The following is a 22,435-nucleotide window of genomic DNA, read 5'->3' on the forward strand; positions in this document are numbered from 1 at the left end:
ATGTGGGGAATGAAAACAACAACTGTCCCAGTGATCATTGGAGCTTTCGGGCTTGTCAAGAAGGGAACAGAAAACTACATCGGCAAGATCCCAGGCAATATTAGAATAACAGAGCTACAGAAGACCATCCTCCTTGGAACTGCTCGCATACTTAGGAGGACTCTATCCATCAAGTAATCCAGCGGACTTATGAATGCCCTAGGCTCACGGATTGAACTCGGCACCATAAGCTAAAAGCGGCAAGACTTTAAGGACTTATAACAATAATAATAATAATAATAATAATAATTTTTAAAAATAATAGCAAACTTTATTGAGCACTTTTCCATACAAACTTGAATCTTACATGTATCTGGTAAAAAATTCAGAAATTCTGTTGTTCCTTAAGTTTTCAGTAATTATAATAGTAATAATAATGTCAAAATAATAATAATAATAATAATTTATTATCATCGTCATATCATATATGTCATGATATCATGGTTACTGCAACTAATGCTAATACTACTACTACTACTACTTTTTTTTTATAAATAAGGTATATACAAGGTAAAAGTAAGTAAAAGAAATAAACTATTAAAACCTATTCCAACAGTGTTTACATAATAATAATAATAATAATAATAATAATAATCTGAGAGCCATTGAGGTGGGCATTCCTGTTGGACTGATCCAGCGATGTGCATTGTTGGGGTCGGCAAGAATTCTTAGAAAGGTGCTGGAGATGTAGAAAGAAGAGAAAAAGCAAACAAGGGGTGTTTCTTGGCCTCCCTAGGCAACTTGTTGTTGCCCGGAGCCAATGACGAAACCAGCTTCAATATCATCAATAGCTGTGCGAATCTTTAATAATAATAATAATAATAATAATAGCAAAGTATCATGTTAGTTGCCCACATGAATCAGGGCTCGAAAAAAACTTGAATTCCAACTTGCCCTTGGGACAAGTATCTCTTAAAGTTTGCTTGCCCACGGCAAGTCTTAGTTTGCCCTTTTAATGATTTAGTTGGCGGATGACTTGCTTGGTCTTTTGCCCATTGGGCAAGTGAGAATGTAAAGTTACTTGCCTGGAAGGAAAATCTACTTGTCCGGGGCAATGGGACGGCACTTTTTTCGAGCCCTGAATGAATGTCAATTATCACTGATAATTTGATGGTGTAGTGATTGGAGTACAAGGGAAAAATTGCTTTTTATATGAACTAGCTGACTCTTACTAAATAGAATAGCATCTTCAAGGACTTCCTAGCTCAGTGATAGACAAAATAGGTCCGCAATGCGTACTTGTGGTCTTATGTTCAGTTTTATTCCATTCAGTTGGAATGTTGTCTTTAAATGTCAGTATCTGGAAGTTGAATTGCTACAAGTGAGAAGGGAGACAAATCATTACAATTTTAAGCGGGAAATGCTTGGCAGGATACTGTTTACTTAGATACTTTACCCCTAATAATAATTATTTACTTAGCTCTTAGTCCCAATAGGACATAATACAAAAACAATCTCTCAATTTAGCCCTATTTTGTGCATTGTTCCATGTGAGTTTAAACTCTCTGAGCTCAGCACTGTTTACACATGTCAAGTGAAATCGTACATGTAGTGTCAAGATGTTTTGCTGCTTCAATGACTAAGCCTGTTTAATAAATACATAACATCAACAACTGAGTCCCGCAGGGTTGTAAGTTGATTTTAAATTAGCGGGTTCCATCCAAAAAGTAGGCGGCTAAGGTTTGCGTGAAAAACATGCCACGGAGCTGCTGGGCAAGACACACACTGCACATCGTGCAGGAGAGTATGGGAGGGCTCTCCCCCTCCCATTGGGAAAATTCTTGAAAAGTGATTTCCTGAAATGTAATGTGGGGCTACTTTCAGCCAACATTGTGTTCAATTCTAGATGATTTTCCTACTCTTAATTAGTTATTCTCAAATCCAGTGTTCATATAAATGACACAGCAAAAAGGCTAGGGAAGATTGACTCACTCAAGCAAATCACTCTAAAAAACAAACAACTAGAAGATTTCAACGATAAAGTGGAAATATTTCATTTAAGTTTTGCGTGTCTTACTATTGTTTTTTTTTCTTGATATTTTCTATTTTTTCTTCATTTCTTTTAATTTGATGCAATGTAAATCACACTTGTACCGTTACTCTGTATAACTCTACTGTACTGTATTTGTATTTTGTGCAATGAAGCAAAAGTTCTATTAAAAAAAGGTCAAGGAGGCAATTAAAAAAACCTTTTCAATCTTTTTCTCTTTGGACTTATTTCATAAAATGTACTATTATCAAACTGTCTTTTTAAAAACTTAAAAACCCAGTGGGATTAAAATCTCATCAACAGCCCCAAAAAAGAAATTAAGATGGAATACACCAGTTGTTTGAGTAACAAGTGGACAAAAACCTAGTACCAACATTATTTACATCGTATTGCAAACTTCTGTATGACTGTTTTGAATATCTTTGCAAAAAAAATCATTTCTAGCAATACCAAACATCAAAATCGAATGTTGAACTTCATAGGAAACACTTGAAAGTACTGGTGAAATGAAACTGAAATTTTGCCTGTGTTTGCACAAGTTCTCTGAGCTTTGAAATTTATTTTCTCTCATTCCCATGGGAAACTGTTTTCAGTGTTATTTCAGGCAATTATTTATGTATTTAGCTTTAAAAAATGTAAACATAGGCACGCAAGGCGTGCAAGAGTTTTTTTTTTTGTAAAGTCTCGGAAATAGGAGCATTCATGTCAAATTAACCAAATCATTACTGTGAGTTACAGTAATGATTTGGTTAATTTGACAAGTTGTTTTGGTTGCGATGTACAGCAAGAAAGAAACTGGGAATTTATGATGTACATACGATGTTACATCGGTAATGGTAAGATAGCTAAATAGTAAGCCATAAAATGTTTGACTGAACAAACTACAGTAAACTGACACGTCTACAGATTAATATAGATACCATCTTATTTTTTTCTTCGATTCGTTCTTTGATACAACCCACACTGTGATTTGTGTGACACGCACACATGTATAACTCATGCACCGATCACATCGCCCTTCCAACCCCCAAGAGGAATTTTTGCTCAAAAATACTCAAGTTAAGAGAACTTTTCGCATTTTATAAGAGTCGTAAGTTTACGCTTTTTACACAACACAACACAACAATACTACTTCGCCAAAAATAGAAACAGAGAAAAAAAACCTCTCTGACACATTGAAAGTTTGATTTAATTAAATTGTACTTTAACTTGGTGCCCCGCAGTCTTCAAAAAACATTTGAGCAGTTTTGATACTTCTATCTATTGGACTGAATGTCATAAAATGCCCATCAAATAAAAATAACCTGCCACTGCAGAGACGTATAAACCGTCCAGAAATGAAAGCTTCTTTTTTGTTTAATATCCTGGGAACAATAGCCAATAACCTGTCAGCTCTAATTGAATTTACTCCCATATGAAAAACAAAAGTGTTAATTTACCATTTGTAACTAAAGATAGCAAACGTCTCGTGGGAAAGAGTGGTGACGATTTGTCAGCTCTAATTGAATTTACTCCCTTGTGAAAAACAAGAGTGTCAAATTACCCTTTGTACCAAAAATAAAAACTATCTCATTATATTTGCATGTAACAAGAACAAAACAATCGTCACCTGCACTTACTATTGTAAACGTTAGAACTGTTTCAAATCTAAATAATCTCCTCTAAAACATGTCCTAAAAATGAGAAGTGACGATTCGTGACCTCTACTTGAATTTACTCCTTGTGAAAAACAAAAGTATTGAGTTACCTTTGTAACTAAAAATAAAAATATCTTGTTGCATTTGCATACTACTAACTCACGAACTGTTTCAAACCTCAAGACTCATCTCATTCGTAACTAAAATCTTCAGCCTAACCCACAGAAAATGTCGAAGTAAGTCCAATATATGAATACTTCCTCCCCTTCTATAGAAGAATAAATGTGGCCGTTCTAAACTGTGTCAGGATCAAATCCTCTCACATACCATCTACCTTTACAACAAGAAATTTGATTGGCTGTTTACAGTAGATCCAATCTGATTTGTGTGACATACAAACATCTCTCTTTACGAGCAAGAAAATTGCTGAAGAAATCAAAGTGATAGAACCCAAACCACCTCTTGATAACAAACAATTTGTTGTTTATGAATACAAATGTGATGTGTGACGCAGATTATGTGGGCTATACATGCCGACACCTATTTCAGCGCATTAATGAGCATAAGCATTCTGTCATTGGTAAACACCAGCGGGACACACACGATCTGAGGAACAAAGATCTCCGTGACCAATTTACAATCCTCAAGAAATGCCATCGGAAACTGGATTGTTTAATTTATGAAATGCTCTTCATCAAAAACAAAAAACCAACACTTAACACTCAATCTGACTCCGTTAAAGCAAAACTTTTTATTTGACAGTTCAAGCACACCACGCTTGGTATTTTTATTTTTATTCATCGACTATTTTGTATCTCATAATCATATGCACTGAGACCTTCACACGAACATTCACTATATAACGAACTTACGTAACATATCTTATTTGAATTTGATAATGATGGCATGGAGCCGTCGAAACATCATTCTTTAATATCGCTGCTTTTTATTCTTAATTGTTTATCGAAAACCTTATTTATTACCAGATTTTTGTCCACTAAAACCTGAAATTGCTTGATTTTCTATCGGATTTTTTCTTAACATTTTACTAATTCACAGAATCAATATTTTGTCTAGCAGATAAATTTAATTTAGCAATTATGCACACAGAAATCCACGGCTTTGAAATGTTCGATATTTTGGTGTTTTCTTGGCTTTACCTTACATAAAATTTAATTTGAAAAAAAGTTCAATTCAAGTTTCCTTCCTATTTTAATCTTAAGTTCAGAATTTTAGATGTTTTTGTAAAAGTGAACGTATTTGACATGCACGCGTGATGTGATAAGCATCTTGTTGGGACTTCTCTTCTAAATTTAATATTAATGTTCGCTTCAAAAAAATGATGCGCTGAGGTGTAGAACATTTTATGGCTAATTAAATCAGTTTCGATTTGTGTCACCCACTTTTTTAGCAAATACTTAATTCCCTCCAATCCAATTTGGGTTCAGACAAATTAATAACTGAACAATTTTATTTCCATTTTATTTCTCCAATATCAGACGCAGGACTAACCTACTAGCATTTGGAGTAGGTGGTGAAGTTTTCAAAATAGTGGGTTAAATGTGCTGGTTGCCGGCTTATTTTGACAACCCTGTAATTGGCTTGTGAGATACTGGCTTGTGGAGCAACTCGCACTGGATTTCAAGCCTATAAATGTGGGCTTGCACAAGCGTATTAGTTTCAGTGCAATCTGCACTAAACACAAGCCTCTAGATAAGAGTCTAGATAAGTTGGCTTGCATGAGCAAACAACTCCCGTATTGCTGAGGAAACTCACTCAGCAAAACCTGAATGAAATAACAAAGAACAAACAAGGCAGCACAATTAATTTTCAAAATGAAAGGAAGAAAACCAATCATAAACAGCACGACAGAGCGATTTTGAAATAGAAATAACTTACCCTGAACAATTACAACTAATTTGTGATGGAAAGCTCTTCAAAATTTTCACAAAACAGGTAAAATGGCTCCAATTACACAGTATGACAATGATACATGAGAAGCAATGGCTGACAGAACAACTTGAAAACAATGATTCGCAATTACTAGTAACCAGTCTACCTGCCGGACTATTTATACTCCCAGAGATCTGTCACGTGTCATCTCGTCCTCCAAGTGACTGACTACACTCAAGATCAGCCTCTGACTTTGTGGTCTGTATGCATAAAATGCATAAGACCACAAAACGGGTTATTAAGCCTCCTGGATTTACAACTGCTCAAAACCTCCAAAGATCTCTTACATGTTAGAGGTACAAACACAACTCAATTGAAAGACCAACCCAACAAGTAAATAGTAGAGAAACTTCTAAAATCAATTTCAATAAGTGGCATACCAATGCTTTGGTCTATGGTACGGATGTCCTTTGCAGCTTCTTCAGAAGATTTAAATGGATTCAGCTTGAACCACTTTAGCAAGAATCTGCACACATCATGTGACCACTCCACAGCCAATGAGCTCGCTTCACCACTCACCCTAACACTGGCTGGTATCTTCATAGTGTCCATGAGTTCAGTAGTAAACTATGCAAGGAAAACACATTTATTGAAGTTTTAAAATTCTTCTTAGCTATATACCCAGCATGGGCTACCTTATGGGCCACCCTCCCATAAAGAAATTACTAGTGTAATTATTATTGATTAATTAGCATTAATAACTAAATTTTTACCCTTGAACAAAGACTTAATATTTCTTTCTTGTTTTGTTTCTTTTTTTTTTCATTTGTTTTATTAAACCATGCATGTACTTATTATTTAAAAACCATTTGCTGAAATGCAGTGTTTGCCTTTCTGTTTCCTTTCTGGAATTCATAAAAAAAAGAGGAATAATAGCAGAATAGCCATGAACAGGCCTACCGAGTTGAGAGAGGATATTTGCAGATTTTTAAAAAAATGCTAAATGCACATTTCATCAGCCTATTTGTTTTACTAGGACATGGAAAAACACTCTTCAAAGCAGAGGAAAGGATCGTTTGGAGAAGCTGCCTTGTCAGACATCAGCGATTAAATTCCTCGATAATTCTGTGGCAATCAACTTCTGTGCCAGAAGAAGCTAGAACAAGGCATCGACAAAACATTCGTTTGTGGATCCTTGCGATTTGCACTTCTGTTCAAATGTGGGAACGCGAAGACCGTGCAAAATCGCCTAGTCTATCACTTAAGAGATGAAAACAATTAACAAAAGTGAAGATTTCTGTGCGAGAAATTGCAAGACGTAAGGGATAAACAAAAGAAGCGAAATTAGACTCCACGGATGAGATTGGTTGCCACGAAAATTGTTACTGCTCAACTCAAGGGTTGATGCATTTTAATTGGCTTATCACAGTTTGCAGTTCATTGACTTGTTTAAAAAATTTATGTTATTCTGGATAACTCATTCACATTTAAAGTTCTTAAAATGATTTTTTTTGCAAAATTCAGATAAAGTAGAAGTCTTAAATTTGGTGTAAAAACATAATTTTGGACAAAATAGCCCTTGAAGGTCTACAGTAACCTTAAGTGCAAATCTGGCCCTGTTTACAACAAATTAACCCAGCATGAGCCCGCGATCCGATCAAAAACCAGCACTTGGTCAACTTCAAAACACAATCATGTGACCTCGATGAGCTCTAAACTTGAGCCTGCGATATGGTCACATGATACTGGTCAGCAGATACTTTGTACTGAAAGGTGTCAATTGACCATAACATGGATGTCCAATATCAAAAAAGGATGCTATAAATCAAGGTTGCATGTCTCTGTCAACCTAACAGCTGGAGTATGGCTGCCATCTTGGGCAACTCCATCATTGCCGTTGTGCATACCCCCCCCCCCCCACAAGCAATACTACTAGTAGCCTCTTCCAGGCATTCAGCTAGTTGGGGCACAGTGATTGCTCTATATTATAGCAGGAGCCCCTTACTTACCCATTAATTGATTTTCTCATGGTTATCATGGCTAGCGGTATAGCCTCCTCCAGGCATTCAGTTAGTTGGGGCGAAGCGCGAAAAACAGCATGCAAAAAAATCAAAAAAGTGCAGAGAGAGGAAGCAAAAGTACACCTGTGGGCAAACTTAATAAAAGGTCGCTCCGGTATACCAGTATCTGATATACCCTCTGACTGGTCAATTTTGACAGGTTTTGTCAACACTCGAGAGTTACTGAAGCAGATGAGTGAGACCTTTCAATGAGTGGTGTGGTGTTCAAATCTGCAATAAACAACAAGCTAAAAGATTTTGCCTATGTGAAATGCCTTCAAGAAGAACAGAAGGATTGCATAAAAAATATGGTCAATGGCAAAGATGTTTTTGCAATCCTTCCCACCAGTTTTGGAAAGAGTAATCTTTCAACTCTATCCACAAGTAATATCTGCAATGAATGTAAAAGACGGTGTCGTCTCCATGATCATGGTGATGGTTTGTCTAGCTCTAGTGGCCATAATGAAAGACCAAGTTGAACAGTTGAACAAAATCGGAGCTGCAGCAACGACACTAGGTGTTGATGAAGAAGCTGCAAAGAATGGAAATTACCAGTTTGTGTGTAAAATGGGTTGACGAGCCCATACGACTTCTCCGGTTTGTGACATCTGTACATTTGCCGTTCTGTTTTCGGTATCTCAACCTTTCACTTCGCAGAGTTTGACACCTCTGTGATTTGCCATGCCATGTTTACACTTTGTTTAGGCTCATTTCTATTGCAAGGTATGTTTTTAAGTTTCTAAGTATTGGCTTTCGAGGGAAAAAGTTTGAAATATTCCGTGGACATGTTGCTAAGTAGCATTCAAAATAAGGTCGACAACTGAAAACCACAAGCTGGCAGTCATGTTATGGGTCCCTGTAGGCGGTCTATTAGTGGGCAGAAGGAGCTTTTGTTAAGTTTGCCCACAGGCATTCTTTCGCTTCCTCTCATCACCACGCTTTTTTATTTTTTCACGCACCGTTTTTCACGTTTCGCCCCAACTAACTGAACACCTGGAAGAGGCTATACTACTAGCCATGATAACCATGAGAAAATCAATTCATGGGTTTCCTTTTCTTTTCTATATGAGTAGGGGGCTCCGCTTGGCGGGCCGCCAAAGCTCCGCTATAATACAGAACAATCACTGTCATTTCTAGTAGTAGTCTACCATTCAGGAGAAATGTGGTACATAGATCGAGCATGTACAAGGGTCCTATGTGGTACAATAAATAAAAACAGCCACAGTCAACTCCCCAGTCATTTTTGACGGCTTTTTTGAAACAAAAAAAGGGTTATAAAAGCACTAATAGGTACAACTAAACAGCCTGTGGAAGAAAGCTCCAAACTGAAAATAAAGATCATATATTCGTCAGTTAACTGTAATGATCTTAGCCAAACAAAATAGGCTCAAAGGTACATGTTCTTGTTGTTAGCTTTGTAGATGCTATCGTTTTTCCTGACAGATTGTCCATCATAAGTATGATCATCCAAATGTTCTCTGTTTTCTGTAAGGACTGTTTTTTTCCTTTTTTGTTGGTTAAAACAACAAACAAATGCTTGGTCAAAAATGTGACCATCATGCAATCAGGACCTCACAGGAAGTCAGATGGTATGTCCCTCAAGTGGACATATCTCTCATCTTGATGTTGGCTAACACCTAAACCATGCCCGATTTATACCTTTACCTTGTAAAAATTCTATTGTCTTGCACAACACTTACCAAGGTTGACATTGACACACAAAACATAACCACTTTAAGTCTTGTTTTTAAAGACCTTGGTTCACAAGTGAAAACAATTTGTTCCTTTAAATGAAATAATTAATTAGCAATTAATAATTAACCTAGTAATTCTTTTTTGGGAGGGTGGCCAATAGGGAAGTTCATAGGTTAGCCCATGGAGTCTGGGCCCAGGGTTTTTCCACACCCACCCTGGCTAACTAAAGTTTCACTACTAGTACCACTACTACTACTCTTAATATTACCTTAATTTTGCAGCATCCAAGAGCTAACACTCTACCCCAGACATGTCGTGAAGAACTTGGGAGAAGAGATGTATTGTCTTGTACAGTAGTGGACAGTAACGTATTGGTGGAACCTTCTGGTAACAAACTCTGACTCTTGTCCATATACAGATATGCATCTTCTAGCCTTATACTGGTGCTGAAAACAAGACTCGTGCATTAAAATGTTACACAACAGTATACACTGAGCATAGTTCTGATTACACAGAGAGCCTGCACTGATGAAAAAATATTTTTTTGTTTAAGCCCTATATATACCTCAGCTCTCTTCCTGTCCTCACATGATGCATATCTGTACAGAAGACAGCAGACAAATGACAATCATATTAATTTTAGAAATGTTTACTACATTACATTGTACCCTCACAGCAGTAAAACTTTCTATTTTTTACCTAGCTGTTACACATATTGCTGCATACATGTATGTTTTAGACTCACTTCAAAATAATGCATGACTGGTGTGAAACAATTACATGTACAAATCCAAGTGAGCAGCACCTTGTGTAAATACTCATCTTTTCAAAAGACAAAATGTTTTCAAATCTCTACGGGCAGGTACAAAAGACAGCCACTGGATCAACTCGGACTAACAGCTCTAGTCGGGTCAACTCAGATCGACTCGGATCGACTTGGATCATAAAATAATAACAAAATAAAAGAGGAAATTGAAACTTTTACTCATTTGAAGGTTAGAATTCCTCTCAACAACAGACCAAATCAAGAAAGACTCGCTACGTTTCTTTGTGTAGTCAAGTCGCCATTTTGTATTTTTAGTACCAATTCCTCTCAGATCAAGTTGCAAACTCATGTCCATCCATCCATCGATATCCACAGACTTGCACCAACTTGTCTAACAGAAAAATTTGATACTGCCCAAAAACAATATAGTCTGAGAAACCTTGATTTTCATATTCCACATTTTCACACAGTTCATTATGGAAAACATTCCTTACAATATTTTGAGCCCCATCTTTGGAATGAATTAGACCATAGTGAGAGAGAGAAACCCAATGTTAAAAGTTTTAACAATAGTAGCAATAGCAAAGACCTAACTGACTTACAACAGATAATTGTGACAAATGTCACATAAAGTAGGCTGCTAGGCCGCCATAAATGTTACATTATTTTTTATATATTATTTGATATCTTATATGTCCTGATATCATATGAAGTTCATATATTCTATTTATTGATTTAGTTAGCTCGTTTGTTTGTTCGTTAGTTAGTTAGTTAGTTATTAAGGTTTTCCCAAATTAAATTGCACATGATTTTAATTTTTTGTAGCCAAGATTTATTTTAATTTATAAATTCCCAATTAGTTTGTTTAAAAGCTAAATACTCTTTGACACTTAAATAAAGTCTTCCTTCTTCTTCTTCTTCCATCAATCATGGACCCAGATGAAGTGATGAAGGGAAAATCTAGGCCATCTTTCTCAATGAATTTGCATCCTTGCAACAAAATGATAGTTTTAGTCATTTAGAATGTATATATTTGCTCATATAACACAACATAAAAGGCCTGTCATATACACATGTGAAGCAAAGAAAGGTCTAGAGACTGCAAAGAGAGTGGCAAATGTACAAATGTCACGAACTGTGAACGGAAGGTCCATTGACCCCATTTTACACTCTACGATAGATAGATGGACATGACTGTATGATTATTCTGTGTATGCATATAATTTTGTTCTCCATGTAACATGCTTTTTTTTGGCTCACTGAATGAGTACAACATGTTTTTCTGCAGTGGTCATGCGTATGAATTTTTTTTAGTACAAGTATGCTTACAAGAATTTTTTAAATCACCCCCAACCCCACAAAAGTCAAATGGTCATCCCACACAACCCAGTGCTTGACACAAGTTTGCAACCTGATCCGAGAGGAACTGGCTCTAAGAATACAAAATGGCGGCTTGACAACACGCAGAGACGTACACGTAGCAAGTCTTTCTTGATTTGGCCTATTTTTGAATAGAATTTTAACCAATTTCAAATGGGCAAAAGTTGCAATTTGCATTAATTTTATTTCTTTCATGATCCAGGTTGATCCACCAATTCAATCTGACCCAGACTGTCGATCTAAGCTAATCCGGTCCGACTTTTGTACCTGCCTACTCTATACTTAGACCGCAGTGACTGGAGAAGGACTGTGAAAACATGCATCCAGTGGAGCAAGGAGCTCAGAGAACAGCATTGGGAAGAGAGGAGAGAGAGCAGATGGCAGAGGGCAGATTCCCTCTCCCTAGTGCCAGGTGCAAATTTCACCTGCAACAACTGCAACAGAGCCTGCTGGTCTGTAATTGGCCTGTACAGCCACAGCAGGCACTGCAACTTAACCACAAAATGAATCATGGCACAGAGTTCTGTTGTCTCCCAAGACAGATGGATGCCAAAAACAATCTATACTACATATATTGCTATATATACATGTAACACTATATTACTACAGATTATATTACAGCAAGTGAAAGACTAATATTGAAATATTGTATCGCTACTGATTTACCCTGTGTGGACATTTTGACATTTCCAGTGAGCAAGGTGAGCACTGCACAACACAAAGGCTGCTCATTCTGATGTGGATGGGAAATAAACATACTTGTGCAGCAATCAGTCACCTCTATGGAGTTAGTCACCTCCAGTTCTGCTGGAAGCCATGCCAAACAACCTACATGCAGCTTTGATCTGCAAAAAAATAATTATAATAAAATGATTTATAATAACTAAGAACTTTGGAATGCACGTACTGTGTGCCTAAATTCTAAGAACCTGATGCTCTGAACATTTATTCCACTTGTTGTTGAGACATGATAATAACGCTCAATAGCTTGTTACCTACTTTGTTGTGTAGGCTAGCAGAACTTGCCCAAATTGATTCTACTTCATTTGTCTGCCATATTGAAAAGTTTTAATCTGTAGATTAAAGTTTTGCAATGCATTATAGGGGGATTGGAAAACTTCTTTTGTGGATAAAACAAGCCAATTTTAGTGTGCAAAAAAGGTACACTAAAAGGAAATAGGAAATAGGTACAATATTACTACTAGCGTTTTGGTACATATGGACTGGAGATGGATTAAACAAGCCTATTTTACCGTTCAAACTGGATCAAGTAAATAGGTATATATATGAAAGGTACAATTGACAGATGTCTATTTAAAGTGCACCTAGCCCCCAAAATTTTTTTCGCTAAAACGAATCTAGACTTTATTTGAAGCATTTGGGCGAAGAAATTTTTGAATTTGGTTGAATCCTCGATTTTCTATGCCCTTTCAAAGTCGCGATTAAGTGTTTCACGACTGCCTTTTAGGGAGTCTGGGGCGGCGGTACCTGATGACGTCTACCCAGGAACCAAACACAATAGCGCCTCAGTCAACTCTCTGTATTTGCTCGAGAAAATAGAATGCAAAACTAATTGTTCCGATGTATTTTGGGGCTAAAACGTCCAAGTTTTGTCTCAGAATCATTTCTTTTTCATCACTAGAGTCAGAGTTAAGTTTCAATTTGGAAGGCTCCGAAATAAACTTCGATCGAGCATGTTCAACAACTGTGAACTCACTGCTTAGAGCTTTGAGAGCAATTTACAATATTTCAAGTGACGACGGGGAAGACGTCTTTGCGGACGAGCTGCTTGTATATTAGGAATGGAAAGCTAGATACGAAGTGGAGGAGCAGGCAAATGAAAAGCAGGAAAGAAAACTCAAGGACTGCTTTGGATGGTAATTTCGTCAACTAAACATAAGATTCCCACGCGTGTTTATAGCCCATTTACATTTGTCCTTACCGAGAATGTATTTTGTCAAGGTTCTGTTAAATCCAGTTTGTGTTTTACTTTCAGTTGAATGCTTCATGTTTATAAGAGCGACATACGTGTTGCAGTTTTCGAGACTTGATGACCTCCAAAACATTGGCTTCGATCGATTGAAAATCGTATTGTTTGGACCTGTATTTTTGAAGCTGCGGGAAGCAAGGCGGAAGGAAACATTTCATACAATTACCGATTTCACATTGTCACACGTTTTAAGTCATAACTCCAAATAACCAATGTAAATTGTTCTCAAAGTTTGCAGTGAAATTCGTCGGATAAGCGAAAAGGATGTGTTCCCTAAGCGGTCCGCAGATAATGTTACGCGGTCATATTTTCGACGCTATTGCACAGAATCTTTGTCGCACTGCTGATTTCCAAACCTTCGAAAAACTCTGTGAGTCTAACAATTTTGTTATCATGTAATTCTAGAGGATTAATCTTCGACTTTCATCTAAATCGAAAGAGAAATAAGTGTTGGTTAGCGGCGTACAGTTGCGATTTATTTACATATCAGTATAACGCTTCTTGATCATGACCGGATCACACAACGTTGCTGGTTATGTTATAAATACTGCAGGATTGGAAGATATAGGTTGTAGGTAGTATTTCTACAAATTGCTGGTTAGCTTTAAGCAGAAAATTTATGAAAGCAGCGTTCGAAAGTCTGCGGAACAAATTCCAGTGAGAGTTCTTCAATGGTTCTCACAGATTCAGTTCGCTTCTTTTGGTTCGACAAAATCAACCATCGTTTACGTCTTTATTGCACCATTAGTCGATCATCGTCAGTAAATTGTACAGTATATCTTTCTTTAGATCTGGAATATTGCTGCAACAGCCGATAGCACCTCTGGAAGGCGTTTCTGCGCACTTTTTGAATGTGTATTGCACCATCCTGAAGGACATGAGAGGAAATGAGATATCCAACCTTCCTGGGTAGACGTCACAAGAGCCGCTGGACCCATTCTCCTCAAACTCGGTCGTGAAACAAAATGGCGGTGTTTTGGAGCTATTTTCGAGATTTCGTCGTGGCACAGAAAATCGAGGATTTAACGGAATCCAAAAATTTTTGCGCAGAACTATTTCAAATAATAAGTAGATTCGTTCTAGCGAAAAAAACTTTTTGGGGTTAGGTGCACTTTAATGTTTCCAACTGTAAGTGTTCTGGGCCAATTTTTGGCCTACTTAATAACAACTGGGTCCAGGTCTGTAAATCATTGTCCCATTCTGCAGTGTGATAAAAAAGATAGAAATAAGGCATTTGCCCAAATACATAGCACAAAATCTTAATAATAAAGTGTACCGTGACACCTACATGTACTCCTGGTCAACATATATTGCCTCTGAATCCTCTCCTGTTTTTGCTTTTTTTCTCCTGGACTTAAAATATTCCAACCAATAACAGAACTCTTCTTGAACATGGTTATAATGAACTGATTCAGTGTAAAACATGGAAGCCAGTACAATGGTGCCATAATGGCAAGAAAGCTATGAAACAAATTAAGAGAGCTTGTTAATAATGATCAAGAAAATTCTTAACACAAGTTCAATCGTGGTTATTACAATTCTTTTCAGTATGTGAGGTTTTAGGTAAAGACAATATATTATAACAATGATGACCATTCCTATTCGTTACAGGTAAGACAGGACAAATGGACACAAATACTATCAAGGAGTGTACAAATTTTTAGAGGATCAGTAATACAGTCAATTCTTGTAAGTCCAGTACCTTAGATGTAAGCTTCAGTCTACTCCATGCACATAGCTTGTAAGGATACATGCTTTTCAAAGTTACCCCTAATGTTGGGAGGAGAAAGAAATGCTATTAATATGGATAGACAGTTAGCTGAACAGCAATCATAATTTTAATAAGTATTGTCATGACCATGGGAAAAAAAAAGGAGTGATGAACCCACAATCCTCTGTCCACCAAACAGATTCTCTAATGACAGACTAACTAAGTTCATACATATACTAAATCTATATGTATGGGTTACTGACCAGACATGATAATTATGATGTCAACATGGCTTGATATCCAGGTGATCTGTGACGTCATTGCGGGGGCCTGGGGAAAGAAATTTTAATGCCGTATCCCATAAACAAATGCACACACCAATTTAATCTGTTTTCGAATCATGGTGGCTGGGCGGCGTGATGTGAGCTCGATGTTTTAAAAATACTTCACCATCAACGAGTGAGAAGACTTGTCACTGGGTAGCTTGTACAATGCAGTTATTACCAAGAAGAGAAACTCTGCATTGTTGAATGCTTTGACAGCTTTTGGTGAGGAGCGTTGCAGACAATCCAAAACGTAAGCTCGATGTACTCCTGCGTTGTATGAAGTTAGCTTGTTTATTTCTTTGTTATGTACTGGACATTGGCTTTATCAACAGTAAATGTTACTCGTAGTAAAGCTGTTATTGGTTTTTGGGAGTGGTGTGTTTGTCTTAATTTTATTTTTTTGTGTGCTTATTTTAAAGAAGTTTTGATGGAGCCTTCGTTGCTCTCTCAAAGTCAGTTCCATTGTCATGGGTGGCACAATTCTTGTGGGCATTTTGACGCGGCAACATCCAACATTTAAAGTACTTAAGTATTGTTTCTTTTGCCAGCTAATTGTTTTTATTATGGCTTTTTATTGTTTGTTTGGATGTCTTGTCAAGCTAAGGAAAATGTGCTTAATGCCAAGTCAGTAATTCGTCTTCATTGCCCATTTCAAAACTGGTAAATTTTACAAAAACAAAGACTTTAAACAAACATCTTCGTCTTTGTCCGGAGCACAAACCGGGTAGCTTGTCAACCTCCCGGAAACGGGTTTCATTTAGACAATGCGCAGAAAAATTTCTAGACGAGAGTAATCCTTATTCAAGGAACCAAAGGGTCAGCGAGTTGCTGAACTGTCTGAATGATGAAGAACTTGTGGATTTAGTTTTACCAAGGATTGCCAAAATTGTGTCACCCGTCAACTTTGTACTGCACAGAACTGTTGGAACTCACGATTTTCATAGCAAATTATGCAAGTTCAGAAATGAACTGTCCCTACAATACCCAGAACTTCAAGCGCCGTTTTGTCCAGAGCCCTCACCAAGCACTGGTTTCTATAATCAGAGGCAAGTGTTAACTGAAATAGTTCAAAAGAACAAACCTTATTCTTGCGACTAGCTCCTCGAAATTGACCATGGTTCTTTTTTCAAGGATGTTGTTATGCCTTGTGTTTTTAGAAAACAGCACTCGGCATTTATGGAATTTTCTCGTGGAATTGTGAGGTCACTTACAATTGGACAAAAAGAAACACAAAATGTACAGAGAAACAAGTGGGGGAAAAAATTGGAAGGGCCCATTGGCATCAATCCAATTTTAAGTAAGGATGAGATTTTTGGTCATCTGAATGACACCCGCCAAGAATTACTGAAACAAATTGGTCTTACTAGAATTCAATGAATTTGGAGAAGTGTTTTTAGGTCATGTTGACATTGAAAAGTACATTTCATTGTTTCCTATCCAACCTGGTACTTAGAGCCAATAATTGTCTGATTCTAATGGATTACACTGATGGCTTTCCTTGGCTAAAATGGTCTCGTCATTTGACAGGAGAAACCAGTGTAAGGAGTGAAACTAACTGAACCTCACAATTTACTAAGTACAGTTTTAACTGGTAACCTTTGGTTGGGGAATGATGACTGTGAGACAACAAGAAAATGTGGTCAAGCTTTTTACAAACAACGTAAAGAGCTAAAAACAATTTAACACCCACTGACTGGGCAAGAAATTAAAAATTATTAGATGAACATGTGGGGGATGGTAAGGTGAGGAGATTATCTACTGGCAGTTCATCTGCCAAATCCACTTATCCAATCCCAGAGGCAACTGGGAATCCAATCCAACTGGGCAACATGAAGATCATCTGTCCAGAACCATTTGGGCTACTGGTACACTAAAAATCCTCCATAGTTATGAAAGCCTCTGATGTTCTTGGTTTGGAAATTACTGAAGATTCCATAGTCCTAGATGTCAAGTCACAACAAAAGATGGAGATGAAGGTTCGCAGGCACTTGGCTACGCAGAGTTCTATCATTGAAGCAGACGTCAACCAGAAATCGAGTGGTAAATGGACAGAGCAATGTATCCTGGCTAGTGACAAACCACCATACCGGATTACGGTAGGACTGATACGTCAAAGAGAGTCAAAATTCAGCCAGTTGAAAGAGCTGCTACTAAAAATTCCACCCTTGAAGCGAGCAGCTGATGGAGGCCTACAGGCAACTTACCCACCAAGTTTGCATGTCCATGGAAATCCCAAGGAAAGATATCCAATCCTGAAAGATCTGACTCTTCCCAGAGCCGGACAGCTAGCTTGTTTAGATCTGTTAACAACACTTCCACCGCAGAATAAAACTGAGTACGTTGTCAAAATGTACTCACTGATTCAATGTACATGTAAATTCAACACTCTCCCAGGGGAAAGAATCAAGCGCTGACGAAATCCGAAAGAATCATACGAGGATTTAACTCACAGAAGACATCCCAGTAAGTAAGCTTTTGACCTTTCACTTTCAGTCTAATTTAGAATAAATATCTCTCTTCCATGGAACGATTTCTATGTCGCAAACCTTCCCGCATGGTAGCCGACAAGCCGCCATGATTCGAAAACAGATTGAATTGGTGCGTGCGTTGGTTTACGGGATACGGCATTAAAATTTCTTTCCCCAGGCTCCCACAATGACGTCACAGATCACCTGGATATAATTATTGGCCAAGTTTGTTTTGGTCCATGAACAGAGAATGAAAGAGGCCAATATTCAGTAATCTTGACCAAACAAGCTTGGTCAATAAAGAAGACCATTTCCTTGTGAGACATAGCAGGTAATCCCAAGCAGGAAATATAGCCCGCTGCCCATCTTGCCTGCTCAGTATCACATCAGAGTGCAGGATTTTGGGCTTTCCTTTTCCACTTTTGGAACTACATGTACTCATACACTGTATAATAAGTCCTGCATATTACTATGAAGAGTGATGGCAAAAGTCAGGAGAATGTCTACACATATTGGTAATAAACCAGCGGAATATACCCGCCACAGAATGAGCACGACAATTAACAGTCATCATGCGGCAAACACTAAGTTCATAACTGAATATTTACAACCAGAAAACAAGCCTGCAATTAGCTTATGGCCATTGACAAGGGAATAATTATATTACAAGTACCTGTTATTTGTGCACTTAAATCACACTGAGTGGAACCCTGGGAGCTTTCACGCAGATGAGAAACTATTTGCTTCACCTCCAAAACAAGCTTCCTAAATGTAAATAGAACGTCAAATGTAAGATTTCATGTTTGCTATGAATCAATATACCATTTGTTAATTGCATACAGCTAACTAAGTTCCTAGCTCAGTTCCGTATACTGCTGCAGCATTACTTCTGTTCTCATGACCTGGAGTTATTGAACTCCACGAAGTCTGGAAAACTGGAAAATGTAAAGATATTCTGTGGGTCTTGTGTACAATCAACGTACATGTACCGGTACCTTTTTGTAAACAATGGTAAACAACTCTGGAACAAATTACAAGAAATTATCACATGGTTCAATCCTTGTGGCACAAGACCTATATAGACCTCAGACCTAATATGTTCACATCTCCACCTTGAAAGGACTAATGGATGGGATAAAAAAGGTAAAGTCTGCATGCGAGCCAAGTGGCCCATCAGGCCGGAGCTTATCCCGGTTTCTGTGGCATGAAGCAACTAGGAGTATTCCTACTCCCCCCTGGATGGGATGCTAGTCCATCACAGGGTTACCCCCAGCATTAAGTTTGCCAGTACCCATTTACACACCTGGGTGGAGAGAAGCACTGTGAGAGTAAAGTGTCTTGCCCAAGAACACAACACAATGTCCCCGGCCAGGGCTCAAACCTGGACCGCTCGATCCGGAGACGAGCGCACTAACCATGAGGTCACCGCGCCTCCCGGATGGTATAAACAGTGGGGGAATATATCAGACAGAAAAAACTTAGCTGAGCATAACACAACAAAAGTCTACAAGGCTGAACTAAAATGCTCCATCAGGTCTCTAACAAGGTTCATAAGTCCAGTTTAGATAGTTTCTTTACAACACTGCCACTCTTAATTGTCATGGGTAGTCCATCACTTTTATTGTGTGTTGACCTAGTTTGTGGGTTGTCAGTGAATATCCTGATGACAGAACTTAGTGGGGCTTGGGCATAGGTGTGCTGGGCTTACAAGTGGAAGTGTCTTGGTTGCTCCACAACTGTTCTTCCCAGGTTGGTGTCTTTAAAGGAACAGTGTCACGAAAGTGATGCATGCGCAGTAACGCTCTAGTGTTTTGGTTAAACTGGCAAGTTTTTTCAATTTCGTTGTGGAGTGGAATCATTGTTTTATATCGCCTTGTATCATTGCCATCCATGCTTAGATCTCTCAGAAAATGAAGTTGTTAGTTGAAGCAGTCTTTATAATTTATGTTTGTCAATTTATTTGCAACATGTTGCTGCCGGTGGCCAATTTTAGAAGCCAGTTGATGGGTGATCATGTCTGGTTGCGACGGCCTTCGACCTGGAAGTGGACAAAAGCAAATACACTCATCTAAAGAGGAGTGTGATAGAAGTTGGCAAAGAGGACACTGACAGATTAACCTAGATAACATTGTTTACTCATCATGGGTGTCTTCTAAGATCAAGTGTGGTTACTCGAGTGACTCCAAGTTTGAAAGTCATCTTCTCTCACTTGAATGGCAAAGAAGGTCAGTTTCGTCTACTGCTGTTTACTTGAATTTCATGTTTTTTACGCAAACTGTTTTGAATGTCGTATTATTAGTTTTAATCATAATGCTTTTGTTGTAGGGAGAAAGACCCAGTTGTATCGTGCGCGAAGAGAAAGAGATCAGAAGAGAGAGACCCTGCTTCATCCAAACACAGACGCTATATTGAAGGTGGGTTTTTTCATCCATTGAATTGCCTACTTTGTCTTTATTGTGTGGTACATCTCTTGATGATTTGAAATAGTTATTGCCCAAAGTTTTGTGTGAAGTCGGTAAATAACTGGAGACCATTAATATTATTTCTGCTGTTTTTGTTTTTCTGTAAAATTAGGACAGCCCCTGTCATCCTCGACCCCCATAAAACCAATGTTTACTTCTGTCCAATCACCCAATCCGTCTTTGGAGATTGCTAATATAAGGTATGTTCGATTTTTAATTTTGTTTCTTTAGCCTTGATTTATTTGTGTGTTTCTTTTTGTTTCTTGCCTTCGTTCATGTGCAACTTGAGCAATATAATAATAATTATTAGAAATAAGAATGATGGAGCAGTGGAACCCATAGATTTGCCCTGTGCAAATAGACATACAGAGTTTCTTTCTCCTTTGCATTGCAAGTATCATACATGCAAAGAAGAGAGTCACCCCTGCAAATAATTACAGGCCTTAAATAAGCTTTCTCTGTCCAAAAGTGATGTTGATGTGACTGGTATCTCAGAGTATTCTGCAAACCATAGCACTTATCAGGTTGCTGATGGGTCAATCATCCTTCAAACTGACAATGAAAAGTATCAGGATACAGATGACTCAATGTCTGAGAGAGAATCAGATGACCACACAGAGGAAACTGTACATGCACAAGACCATTCAGAACAACCATAGCTATCCCACTTCAGTATTATGTCCGCTACATCCATGCATGCAGTGCAGTTACAATATTATAAATACATCATTGATGTGAGGCATCAATGACACTCATTAGGGTCAAAGAATGTGTTGGTACCATTCTTTACTGACCCTTTGCTAGGGGGGGTTCATTGTGTCACATGTCAGTGTTTTATTTTTATTTTTCTACCTTGCTCTTATTGTCATAACTTTGGCGAGCCATGTTTTTTCTTGTCACAATTTCATTTCCTGTGTTGTCATTACTTTTTTGACCATGTCCCTCATCAGAATTTAACCTGGCCATGCCTCGTTACTTCTTAAATGTCACATTAACAGACTAATTAATTGCATCTCTGTCTATAGGACATTAGCAGATACATTAGCAGATGCTTTAGATAAGCTAAAGGATGACTGCAAAGAGTTTGATTGTTCCAGTAATGTGTCTGATGTTGATAACAGGGAGTAAGTTATTCATATCTTTCAAGAAATGAATGTGATAATTTCCTTTAGCAGTATATTTACATCGTATCACAGCTTAATTATTAAATAAAGTACATGCAATGCCCAACCTACTTACGGTGTATTGTTTTTTGTCCAGTACACTTCATGTTAGTTGGTGATGGTATTGATTAATTATGTTAATGCATTGATAACAATGTTTACAATATGAAATTTAAGTAAATTTCCTAATGTTTATTTTGGTTTTTTTCTAGGGACTCTATGTGCGTTGTTCAACAAACTGTTGCACTGTCAGCTACCCCTCTACAAGTCGTTGCCACATCAGCTGCCCCACTACAAGCTGTCACTACATCAGCTTACCAACTGCAAGCTGTTGCTCCATCAGCCATACCACTAGAAGCTGTTTCTCCATCAGCTGCTCCACTACAAGCTGTTGCTCCATCAGCTGCCCCATTACAAGCTGTACATGTAGCTCCATCGGCTGCCCCAGGTCAAACTTATCCTAAGTTGAGTAGATCGGAGCAGTAAAACACACTGAAGGAGGAACTGTCCCTTGTGAGACAAACGAAAGTTATCTGTTCATTGGATGTTTTACTGGATGTGTTTAAGAAATGCCAGCAGCCTGGCTGCACACAGGAAACAGCCATCAAACACCACCTTAATGGCCCCAGCGCTGTCATAAAGTGGGCTCATTCTGCGGGGCATAAAGGGATATTTTCATCTTCAAAGGGTCAAAATGGCACCTCTTGTAATAATCTGCAAGCTGCTGCAAACATAATGCTTTCTGGCAACAACTTTGCCAAAGTGGAATAGATGGCAAATTTTCTTGGTCTGGCATTCATTTCAGACTCCACCTTCTATAGGATGCAGAGGCTATACTTCATTCCTGCTATAAAT

The 22,435-nt window shown here is 37.9% G+C and overlaps 1 protein-coding gene across 10 annotated transcripts in view; it reads right to left on the reverse strand.

Moving 5' to 3' along the window:
* The window catches only part of LOC110064413 (bridge-like lipid transfer protein family member 2), a 257,542-nt gene that overhangs the window by 172,162 nt on the left and 62,945 nt on the right, over positions 1-22,435 (reverse strand). For 9 of the 10 annotated variants that reach the window (XR_016204073.1, XR_016204074.1, XM_089279154.1 and 6 more), the window contains exons 12-18: positions 18,629-18,720; positions 15,153-15,220; positions 14,739-14,911; positions 12,127-12,305; positions 9,880-9,913; positions 9,583-9,760; positions 6,000-6,186 (exon numbers count right to left, since the gene is read on the reverse strand). Coding sequence is in view for 8 of the 10 variants with exons in the window: in XM_089279154.1 (XP_089135280.1) it covers positions 6,000-6,186; positions 9,583-9,760; positions 9,880-9,913; positions 12,127-12,305; positions 14,739-14,911; positions 15,153-15,220; positions 18,629-18,720 (911 nt within the window). In the remaining 2 variants the exon portion in view is untranslated. Of the gene's footprint in view, positions 1-5,999; positions 6,187-9,582; positions 9,761-9,879; positions 9,914-12,126; positions 12,306-14,738; positions 14,912-15,152; positions 15,221-18,628; positions 18,721-21,898; positions 22,172-22,435 lie in introns of those variants that run through there. The other variant, XM_089279155.1, reaches the window with a different exon arrangement.

The sequence above is a fragment of the Orbicella faveolata genome, unplaced genomic scaffold, assembly GCF_042242905.1.
Source record: "Orbicella faveolata isolate gen_17 unplaced genomic scaffold, um_ofav_v1 contig_47, whole genome shotgun sequence".
NCBI classification, from domain to species: domain Eukaryota; kingdom Metazoa; phylum Cnidaria; class Anthozoa; order Scleractinia; family Merulinidae; genus Orbicella; species Orbicella faveolata.